Genomic DNA, 11,969 nt, shown 5'->3' on the forward strand with positions numbered 1-11,969 from the left:
TTCCAAGTCGTGTTATTTACTTTGCATGTACAAGTAAATACAGGTGTATGGACTGAAACATTATACCATATAGTAATCTTATATATTTGTATATATTTTATACATGTATTCGAGGTGTGCGCATAAGTTAAATCTTGCAAGATTTGGCATCTTGTCAGATGCTTATGAAGTGATTTTGATAAACCTGTAGGTAGAGCAACCCTCTCTGGTAAAATTGAGTTAATCTAAATCTAGAATTAGTCTGTTTAAAGTCAAAACTTTTAAAGTACCATTTACTGTGAGCTGGGAAAGTCATTGATCCAAATGACATTCGTTGTATATAATTGTGTTGCCAGCTGTGATTGGTCACAGTGATTACATTGTACAGATGGGGCCATTAGCAGCCCATTTGTACCATGTGATTAGCTGTGGCCAATCACAACAATACACTGTCTACACACTGTCATTCAGTAAAAATGATTTGCGTTATATTTTTTATTTATTTCAGGTACTTGTATAGTGCCGTCAATTTACGCAGCACTTTACATTGTACTTTCACATCAGTCCCTGCCCTCAAGGAGCTTACAACCTAAGGTCCCTAACACACATTCATACATATACTAGGGCCAATTTTTAGACAGGATACAATTTAAATTAATTAAAAAAATCAATCCTGATCAACTCCCCAGAGTAGTGGTACAGTGTTACTATGGTAACTGCATTGATCTGGTCACGTAGAAATTTTTTTTATATAAATGTTTTTTAATCTTATACTGTCACCGGGCCCTGGTCACCACCACACTAGTTTAATGATGACGCTGTACTGCACTGGTGACGTATGCAAAAAATAAAAGTGAAAGCTTTTTTTTTTTCATTTTCCCAAAAATTGTGAAAAAAAATTACAACTTCAAAAAAACCTGCCATGCCTCTACTGTTTACTTTCCGAAAAGGTAATTTGGGGGATATTTTGTACCGTACTGATGTTTTTGGGTCTCAAGAAAGGCTGTCAGTACATCAGGATTTATATATATATTCATAGTTTGTGGTCTCTTAACTTTCCTACAGACTAAATCTTATACACTGAAGGGTTATTTTCACCAAAGAAATGTAGCAGAACACATTTTGTCCTGAATTTTTATAAAGGTTATTTATTTTTATAATTTTATAACCTAAACAAAAATGTATTTGGCCAAAAAAAAAACGGTGATTAAATACAACCAAAAGAGAGCTCTGTTTGTGTGAAAATTTTTATAATTTCATATGGGTACATTGTTGCATGACTGCACAATTGTCATTTCAAGTATGACAGCGCTGAAAATTAGCCTGGGCAAGAAGGGGTAAAAGTGCACGGCATTGAAGTGGTTAAACAAGCTGCTTGCAGGCTTCTCTAATCTTCAGCACTATTTGAAGTCTAATAATTGCTTGTTTAAAATGAAACCAGCACTACATCCCAAAACTGGAGCTGAAAAGTGGATTTAAAACTTCAGCAAAGCTGCTTAAAGAAAAGCTCTGCAAATCTTGCAGAAAGCTTAACAGACGCTTTCTATTCACACTACTTATACAGGCACCTGCTCGCTTTGGGAAACTTTCCAATTGCTTCCTGTTGTGCATCCAAAAGAAAGTAAGAAGAAACCCTACCAACTGTATACATGGCAAAAAAACCCAAAAACTTTAAACATCCTCTTCTCTATCCAAAAGAGAATAATTGCCTTTTAGATGTACTTTGATTTAACCACTTAATACAACGTGAACAAGCATTGTTGGATTTAGCAGTTCTAGGGCAGGCATTATATGTGGCCTAAAATATGCTATAGAGCTAAATTAGTGTAACTGAAGACTTTACCAGCAATGTAATGCAAGTATGTGGTACTAAACACGTATGCCCACTTTGTTGTGTTTCTGCAGGTGGCTGCGTTGTCTGGTGATGCACGTCGCTGTTTAGACATCTGTCGCAGGGCAACAGAGATCTGTGAGTTCTCTAGCAAAAAAGTTGAACCATCCTTGGTAAAAATGCCACATGTCATCTCGGCCTTGGATGAAATGTTCTCTTCCCCTTACATCATAGCAGTCCGGTATGTACCACTGTAAAATGAAACCGAGCCCTATGCACCCACGGGCTGCATGTGGAAGCACTTGGTGACCCCTGCTGTTTCATTCTGCTTTATAATGGAGTACAAAAGGCAATATGAACAAGTGCCCATTGTTTCTGTGTATATGTATTTTTTTTTTTTTTTTTTTATATTCATAAGCCTTCAGGAAAACATGAAATGGGTTGTCAGGTTCAAAGTCCAGTCATAAGTAATGGAAACTAGGATCGTTTTTCCAGCATCTGTAGAAAAATATTCAATATGAAGAATTTGGTGAGGCTAAGACCAAATGAAGCAATTCAGTTAGCATTTGTAGCGCTATACAAATTCTTCATTCATTCAGGAAAAATTGATATGGTCCTCAATGGGTAGGAAACCAAAAGGGTCTACCTTTATGATGCTTTTGGTGGTGTGGTAATCGTGGATACCGTTTTAAGCTAAAGTTCCATGCATTTTTTTTCACTCTCTCGTTTCCCACCCCCTCTGCATTCGTGATCAGTTTGTGACACCTATTTTCAACACTTTTTATTTATTTTTATTTTTTTGTAGCAATGTACAGTGCCTTGAAAAAGTATTCATACCCCTATGAAATTTTCCACTTTTTGTCATGTTACAACCAAGAACATAAATGGATTTTATTGGAATTTTATGTGATAGACCAACACAAAGTGGCACATATTGTGAAGTGGAAGGAAAATGATAAATGGTTTTCAACTTTTTACATATTTATTGGTAAAAAAAAAAAAAAGTGTGGCGTGCATTTGTATTCAGCCTCCTTTACTCTGATACCCCTAACTAAAATCTAGTGGAACCAACTGCCTTCAGAAGTCACCTAATTGGTAAATGGAGTCCACCTGTGTATAATCTCAGTATAAATACAGCTGTTCTGTGAAGCCCTCAGAGGTTTGTTAGAGAACCTTAGTGAACAAACAGCATCATGAAGGCCAAGGGACACACCTGACAGGTCAGGGATAAAGTTGTGGGGAAGTTTAAAGCCGGGTTAGGTTATAAAAAAAAAAAATATCCCAAGCTTTGAACTTCTCAGAGCACTGTTCAAGCCATCATCCGAAAATGGAAAGAATATGGCACAACTGCAAACTTACCAAGACATGGCCGTCCACCTAAACTGACAGGCCAGGCAAGGAGACCATTAATCAGAGAAGCAGCCATTTGTAACTCTGGAGGAGCTGCAGAGATCCACAGCTCAGGTGGGGGAATTTGTCTACAGGACAGCTATTAGTCGTGCACTTCACAAATCTGGCCTTTTATGGAAGAGTGGCAAGAAGAAAGACTTTTTTTTTTTTTAACCACTTGCCGCCCGCCCACCGTCAAATGACGGCTGGGCGGTGCAGCTCTTGTTTTGGGTGGACGTCATATGACGGCCTCCCAGAACGACCGCTCGTGTTGCTAGGACATGGCGAGACCCCGATCTGTGTAAAGTGCCGCGGCTCTTTAACCATGTGATCAGCTGTGTCCAATCACAGCCGGCCACATGTAAACACGGAGATGCCGGTAAACGGAGCTCCTCGCTTCACACTGACAGTGTGAGGAGAGCCGATCAGCGGCATCTCCTCACAAAGGACAGCTAGGGATGTAATCTGGGCACTGATCATCAGTGCCCTGATTATAATTAAGTGCCCACCACTGCCAGCAATCTATGCCCACAAGTGATGCCAGTCAGTGCCACCCATCAGTGCAGCCTATTAGTCCTGCCTCATCAGCGCCCATCAGTGAAGGAGAAAAATTACTTTATTTACAAAATTTACTGACCGAAACTAAAACTTTTTTTTTTTTTTTCTTCAACATTTTTGGTCTTTATTTTTAGGAAAAAATAAAAAACCCAGGAGTGATTAAATACCACCAAAAGAAAGTTCTATTTGTGTGAAGAAAATGATAACAATTTCACATGGTTACAATGTAGCATGACCACGTAATTGACATTCAAAGTGTGACTGACAGCGCTGAAAAATGGCCTGGGCACGAAGGGGATGTAAGTGCCCTGTATTGAGGTGGTTAAAGAAAGCCATAAGAAGTCCCATTTGCAGTTTGCTTGAAGCCATGTGGGGGACACAACAAACATGTGGAAGAAGGTTCTTTGGTCAGATGAGACCATAATTGAACTTTTTGTCTTTAAAAAAGCAAATCGCTATGTGTGGCAGAAAACTAACACTGCCCTCACCCTGAACACACCATCCCCACTGTGAAACATGGTGGTGGCAGCATCATGTTGTGGGGATGCTTTTCTTCAGCAGGGACAGGGAAACTGGTCAGAGTTGATGGGAAGATGGATGGAGGCAAATACAGGGTAATCTTCGAAGAAAACCTGTTAGTCTGCAAAAGACTTGAGACTGGGGCAGAGGTTCACCTTCCAGCAGGGCAACGACCCTAAACATACAGCCAGAGCTACAATGAAATGGTTTAGATCAAAGTATATTCATGTGTTAGAATGACCCAGTCATAGTCTAGACCTAAATCCAATTGAGAATCTGTTTCAAGACTTAAATTGCTGTTCACAGATGCTCTCCATCCAATCTGACAGAGCTTGAGCTATTTTACAAAGAAGAATGGGCAGAAATGTCCCCCTCTAGATGTGCAAAGCTGGTAGAGATATCCCCAAAAAGTTTTGCAGCTGTAATTGCAGTGAAAGGAGGTTCTACAAAGTATTGACTCAGGGGGGCTGAATACAAATGTACACCACACTTTTCACATATTTGTTAAAAAATTAAAAACCATTTATCATTTTCCTTCCAATTAACAATTATGTGCCACTTTGTGTTGCTCTATAGCATAAAATACATTTACACTTTTGATTGTAACATGACAAAATGTGGAAAATTTCGAGGGGTATGAATACTTTTTTAGTCATAGCGGTGAAAAAATATAACCTGGGGATTAGTGTGTGTGTGTGTGTGTGTGTGTGTGTGTGTGTGTGTGTGTGTGTGTGTGTGTGTGTTCTGCTGCATTTGATGCTAGCAACCATTAGAGCGCTTATATTTGCACATGCTCTCCCACTGTTCAGATATGCTGTCAAAGCTTAAAAAAGAAACAGGTTCTTCATGTTATGGAGGAACGCATGACTACCCCAATTATAGCGATTGTCTGTGCAGGAAATCACCAGGGCTTGAGCACTATCACATGGGGAGCATGCCATGCATGTATTTTGACTGTGAAAATCTAAGCTTTCACCAGAGTTTTGAATTTCAGCTGTGAATGGGGGCAGCAAGACAGAATTAGAAGTCTGATAGTAGAAATAAACCTGTTTGTGCTGGGCATAAGATACAAACGTATTGTATATTTTAACTTGTGAACTGTTCCTCCTTAGGAGCTCTTCTGTATTGGAGCAATGTTTTCTCAGAGCCGTCATTGCAGAGTTTAGAAGATCTGGTCTTGAAGAAGCCACATTTCAGCAGGTGTGTTTTTGTAATGTTTATTTTGTGTTTTTTTTTTTTTTTTATATATTTAACCACTTAAGGACCGCCCACCGCATATATACTGCGGCAGGTTGGCCCTATTGTGCGAAACGACGTACCCGTATGTCGTTTCGTGCACAAGATACTGTGGCTGCGCACGCACTGACTGCACAGCGGTGGAGCCGATGCACGGGTCCAGTGGCTGCGATGTCCGCCGGCCACTTGTGATCGCTCCTCCAGAGAACACAGCAGATCCCTGTTCTGACAGGGGAGTACAGTGTGATCGTCTGTTCCTAGTGATCAGGAACAGCGATCTCTCTGTACTCCCAGTCAGTCCACTCCCCCCACAGTTAGAACACACCTCCCTAGGACACACTTAAGTAGCAGAATACATATTGTAATATATAATAGATAGATATAGATATAGATATAGATATAGATATAGATATATATATATATATATATATATATATATATATATATATATATATATATATATATATATATATATACAACAAATAGAGATATAGATATATATCTATATCTCTATTTGTTGTGTGTTTATATATATATATATATATATATATATATATATATATATATATATATATATATTAGCAGAAAGTAAAAAATATTGTGCGTTTTTTGTTTTTCAAAAATTGTCGCTTTTTTTGTTTATAGCGCACAAAATAAAAAGCAGAGGTGGTCAAACACCACTAAAAGAAAGCTCTATTTGTGGGGAAAAAAGGACATAAAAGGATATATTTGTGGGGAAAAAAGGGAAGCTCTGTGTAAGGAACCAAGCTTTCCTTAAGTATTCATCGGAAAAATTAAACATGCCCAAATATAGCCAGCGCATATTGTGTTCCTCCAGATGGAACATCTCAATGCGGTTCTCGGGGACAAAACGTAATGTTTAATTTTCATAATTAATGTATCTTAAAGCATATCTAACACAACCCCAACAGCGTGTTTTTGTTTTTTGATCTTTCAAGGAAGGATTAGAATGCCTATTTGTGCCCAAACAAGATAGATCCACCTGTTGTGTGAAATGATGCTCATTGTCACTGGGAGACAAAGTGATGGGAAAGATAAGATTTTATAGTTGTCATCTGAGCAGGAACAGAAAATTCCAATTGTCACCAGAAAAAGAATAGAGGTGAAATCTTGTCATGTTCAAGTGACAGCTGTCTGAGGAGAGTGCCATCACTTTATATTTCCTCCTGTTGTGGCCCCTGAACTGAAAGTTCAGGGAACTCTCAATGTGATACATGTGGAAAAAGGTGTTATTTATCCCCCTGCTCTATCCCAAACTAAAAAAAATGAACTTTCCATGTACGTTAAGGCCACAATGACTAAAAGGTCCAAGTGACCATCGGAGCATGTAAATATGTCATGCTTTGGCATTAATTGAAGGCATACAGTCCCCATTGCTGCCTTTTAAAAGAGAAAAAAAAGCTGATTTGGATACTTCTTGCTGTTCCCCCACAGACTCACACAGTCACTGATCTTGTGAGGTGTGGTGAGCGCCGAGTTGGGCTTTAAACCCTCCAAAAATGTGCATCTTAAAATTCCAAAAAAGTGTGTAGCAAAAAAGTGTTACTTAACTGAACACGTCATACATTTCAGGTCATTGAATAAGTCCAGGGAATCTTCATGACAGCATGTAACCAGCGTAAATCTGATTAAAATGTAGCTACTGTGGCTTGAACACCCCCCTCTAATTCATTTAGCCATTTTATATTTAGCCATTTTTATATTTTAGCCATTCCTGGTTCCATGCAGTAACCTTATGGGGGCAATGAACATGTTAGACATCATTTAGAAAAGGAATCACATTTCATCTTTTATAGAAATGTCCCAGCTTCAGCCTTACAGTTTCAGGTTTTGCTAACTTTTCTTTATGACATTCAAATTGCTAATGCTAATTTTATTTTCTTTCATCCATTGTTTAAGCTAATGTGACACACACTGTTTTTGTATGTAGGTATACCACCAGCATATTGCACTGTGTAGGATCGAAGGACTGCAGCCCCCTACTATGTCAGAGACCATGGCGGTGTGTCTAAGACTAGGAGCCTCACGTCTCCTCCTGGTAGAGTCCAGCAGGAATGACTTGCACCTAAGAGTGAGGATCAACGTCAGTCAGGATGACATTATGTACGCCCTCAAGGATGACTGATCGCTTCTACATTTTGTCTAGCTAAAGTTTCTCTGAGTGGTTGTAGATAAAATGTACATCATGTGGTAATAATGTTATTGTATATAATGTTTTAAAAAGGTTTTAACTCTAGTTGTACCCTAATTAATTTATAATAAAGATTTGTATAAGTTTTAAATGGTGGCTATATTTCATGCTGTGCACAATTGCTTGAGTAAATGGTGGTGTTCATATGTTGGATGTCAGACAGCTCGTTTGCTTACAGGAATAAAACCCTCGCTGTGTCTAGTACCTCTCGGCTCCTAAAGTTGAAGTCAACCCTAACTGAATAATAATTTACTAAAGCAATGTGGGTTATGAAATGTTTAATTCCAGCAATTCGGCCGCTTGTAAAAAATGAAGGCATACTATGAGTGCAAGGTGCAGGACATCTAGACTTCTCTATTATTTAAGTTTGTAGATGAAATGTGCAGCTGCATCAACGCACTGATGAGGCGACACTAATATGCAGCAATGATAGGTGGCACTGACTTAAATTATTGATGGGCACAGACTGGCCTCACTGATGGGCACTGTTGGGGCTGCACTGATAATCGGGGCACTGATTATCTGTACAGGTCTCCCCTGTGAAGAGATGCCGCTGATCAGCGCTCCTCTCCTCACACTCAGTGTGAGGAGAGCCGATTACTGGCACTTCTGTGTTTACATGTGATCAGCTGTGATTGGACACAGCTGATCACATGGGTAAAGAGCTGCGTTTGACTAACGAGATCAGGGTCACGCCGTGTCCCAAGGACACGGCTCGCCCACGATCGGCATGTGAATGTGGGGAGGCTGGGTGATTTCAAATGACCTCAGCCCAAAACAAGAGCGGATCCCGCTTGCCGTCATTTTATCTATCCGGCGGGTTGGGAGGCGGTTAAAGCGGAGACATATAACTCAAGGAAAAAAGTAATCTGGGAGGCATAAAAGTTATGTCCCAGATGACTTTTCCTATTTTTAGAATAGCTAAACACAGGAGTGCCAATGTGAATGAGGTATTGTAGCCAGCACTGAGTCCCACCCCCTCTCCATTCTGCAGTGCTGTGTTTTTCTCACCTTTTCACAGGGTCTTTTCACAGTAGGGCTCTGTGCTTGGGCGCATTTGGAAAATCTACACGCAACATTGTCCTACACTAAGAAGCTTTTGTAATGAGCATTTCCAAGCAAGAACATCTTCACACATTACACTAGGAAGTGGACACTTGGCTATGCAAGGACCATGGTGAGTGTAGGAGATTTTCAGACTTTCCTAGGCACTGCCTTTGTTGTGAACAAGCACAAGTTACCCGTGTGAAACCGGTCCACCAATGTTCCTCTTAATGTCCTTTGGCACTTTGACAATAAAGTAACTATTCTACAGAAGGTCTTCCTTCCATGGTGTGCGACCAATTTTTCTTTTTTCTTCAATTACTGCTTTGGTGTAAACAGTCTGTAACAGATGGGGAGGCAGAGGGGCTTCACAGGAGAGCTGCATATTCCTCTGGCAGCTTTGGAGGAGGAGAGGCAGGCGTTGCATGAGATCTGTGTGCACTGCCGGTCACGCCCCCTCTCTTCCTGCACTGTTAGTCGGAACTCCATCACTGTTCATTATCAGTTTGCAGTGGCCGGAGGAGGCGGGGCCAGCTATGTGACAACACTGCTCAGCAACCCTTGCACAGATTTCAACATGGACAAGGGCTATGAGAACTGGGTTTCCTGAAGGGATTTTGAAAAGCTTTTTTTAAATCTGCTAATCAGCAGCCTTCATTTACTTTGGTGAAGGTCCTTGTTCTGGCACTTCCTGTTATAGGTTGACAGCAATCTGTCCCTGTACTTTTGCGCTGTTACCAGGTGTGATGTATGGGAAATTGCTCAAGTGTACAGTAGGTGCTTCCCAGTGAGTCAAGTCTACACCAGAAGTAATTTTTTAGGTATTGTTGGCCCACCTTTATTGACAAGAAAGAAAGTTGCATAACAAATGGTTGCCCTTGCAGAGGCTTCCACCATCACTTCAAAATACAAAAGAAAAATGTCCTTGAAGCCCAATGCTCTTCGAAACCTCTGGACTCCAAAACCCAGAGAAAACCAAGAAACCAGTTTTCTCCACTCAGGACCATTACGCTGGAGACCATCACTCTGCATCTGTGAGAACCTTGTGTTGTCTTCGTTCCCAAACTGGGCTTCCAATAGTGACTACAAATGCCCTTTTATGTCGCACATTGTTGTCACTATTCAGGAGTCCGCTCTTAGAAATGACACTTGCTCTTTGAATTTTACTTTGTTTTACCAAATGAGCTTCGACTTTGTGGATGATAAAACTTATAGGAACTGTTCCTGTTATAGCTGATAACATTACCATTGCAACCTTTAAAGTGGTAGTAAAGTTATTTTTAACATGTACCTATAGATAAGTCTTTAAGTTTTACCCGTAGGCAATGGCGACCCTGGGGGGGGGCCAGAGGGGGCCCTGACCCCCCCCCAACATTATGCTGTGCCCCACCATGTGCCCCCCCCCCCCCCCCCCAAAAAAAAAAATTTTTTTTTTTTTACAAAAAATCAATGTCTAAGAGGGAGAGAGTCCCCAGTCAGCTCCTGCGGGTGATTCCTCCCCCCTCCCCTGCTCGCTGACACTGCATAATGCAAGCGTTCACACAACCCCGGCCGCCTGATCTGCTCCTTCACCTGCATCCTCATTGGCAGGGAGAAGAGCGAGTTGCAGGAAGGACTCCACCAGGACTTTCAGTTACTGAAAAAACAGACTGATTTCTCCCGTCCTCAGGACAGGAGGACCAGCCTGTAAATTCCAAGAGATGCCAGACCAGAGCTGTCAATAGCAGGGGCAGGACAGCAAGAGGAGGCTGGGGAACCCCACAGTGGCAGAACACCAGGGCCCGGAGGCAAGACAACCTTTGCAACCCTGATAGTTCTCCCACTGCTTTGGATCCTTATATTTTCTTGATATGCTGGTGACATATATCTCTTGTTTTCTGCCACCCTGGGGGACCCCAATACAGTAGGAAGGGAGCTCACTGCAGAACATGTGAAAGGGCCCGTTGTGGGGTCATAGTAAAGGGCCCCAGGATATATATACTGTGTGTCTATTTATATATATATATATATATATATATATATATATATGCATTTTATAGTTGCCCCCCTACTTTTGTCCCTGTCCCCCCATGTGCCCCCCCTAAATTTGAAAGCTGGAGACGCCACTACCCGTAGGTACAGTCTGCAGGGCTCAAAATTTAAAGTCCTGAGCTACTAGTCAGGCCTCAAGGGTTACTTGCCACCAGTTGCCCCACCCTGCCCCTAAACACACCCTCATAAATTATCCAATGAAATGACACTTAAATGTTTTATACAGAAATTAAATTATAAAAATAAATATTCACAACAACTTTATCCGTGCTCATCAGTGCGGCTTCACTGGTGTCCATCAATGCAGCCTGCCTGTGTCAGGGAACAGAAGCGAGGAAGAGGATTGCCAGCCGGATGATTAGAGCACCAAGGAACATCACTGGAACAGCTTTCATTTCAATTGCTGTGTTCTTGCCGTCACCTACAGCTCCGTCCCCTGGCTGGGTAACCTTGATACACGTCACAGGCAGGATTGGACGGGTGATTTGTCTATCAAAGTCCCGGGACCAGGGGGCAGGGAACACACAGCAACTGAAATGAAACCCGCTAGTGATGTTCCCCATGCTCTGATCATCCGGCCAGCTCTCTCCTCTCCGCGATCGCTGGGAGAAGGACTCCCATTCAATCCCGCAAGAAAAGAGCTCAATTCTTCCCCCTTTTTTTTTTTTTTTTTTTGCTGCTGTAAGTTTTGCCATTCTGTTTGAAGACAAGGAGGCTGTTAGGCTGGTAATAGATGGTGCAAATTTCTTTCCTGCAACTCAAGCTTGCACGATTTCCCCATCAACACAGACAGTGCTAAGAGGGGAATCCCTTCTGCTGAGCAATTTTCTGTTACCAGTGGGGGAAGCCCTCTATGCTGGGAGAAGACTGATTATCGTCAGCAGCTGCTTGCAATAATCGCAAGCGAATCTAGCAGGTTGGTTGTACCCAAGTTGATCGATGAACTTGGTACATTCAGCCTGCCCATTAATGGTTCAAATCTTGGTCGGTTCTTGCTGAACCCTGTATGGCCCTTAGTATTAGAAAAGGGGAGGAGGTTGGGAGCTTCAAAGCATGATCTATAGACGTCATTGCAGGGCTGGACTTATAAACTTGTTTGATAGGTGACTTGTATGAGAATCAGAATGTGCCTCTTACCTCTTTAACCTTACTCGCTCTAGGTAGAGCGGT

At 41.4% G+C, this 11,969-nt stretch overlaps 1 protein-coding gene across 3 annotated transcripts in view; it reads left to right on the forward strand.

Moving 5' to 3' along the window:
* Positions 1 to 8,204, forward strand: part of ORC1 (origin recognition complex subunit 1) — a 46,304-nt gene extending 38,100 nt beyond the window's left edge. For 2 of the 3 annotated variants that reach the window (XM_073593528.1, XM_073593529.1), the window contains 3 exons: positions 1,885 to 2,051; positions 5,389 to 5,476; positions 7,464 to 8,204. In XM_073593528.1, the coding sequence (XP_073449629.1) occupies positions 1,885 to 2,051; positions 5,389 to 5,476; positions 7,464 to 7,658 (450 nt within the window). In that variant the 3' untranslated portion in view covers positions 7,659 to 8,204. The remainder of the gene's footprint in view (positions 1 to 1,884; positions 2,052 to 5,388; positions 5,477 to 7,463) is intronic. The other variant, XM_073593527.1, reaches the window with a different exon arrangement.
* The last annotated feature ends 3,765 nt before the right edge of the window (positions 8,205 to 11,969 follow it).

The sequence above is a fragment of the Aquarana catesbeiana genome, linkage group LG07 (genome assembly GCF_042186555.1).
Source record: "Aquarana catesbeiana isolate 2022-GZ linkage group LG07, ASM4218655v1, whole genome shotgun sequence".
Classification (NCBI taxonomy): Eukaryota; Metazoa; Chordata; class Amphibia; order Anura; family Ranidae; genus Aquarana; species Aquarana catesbeiana.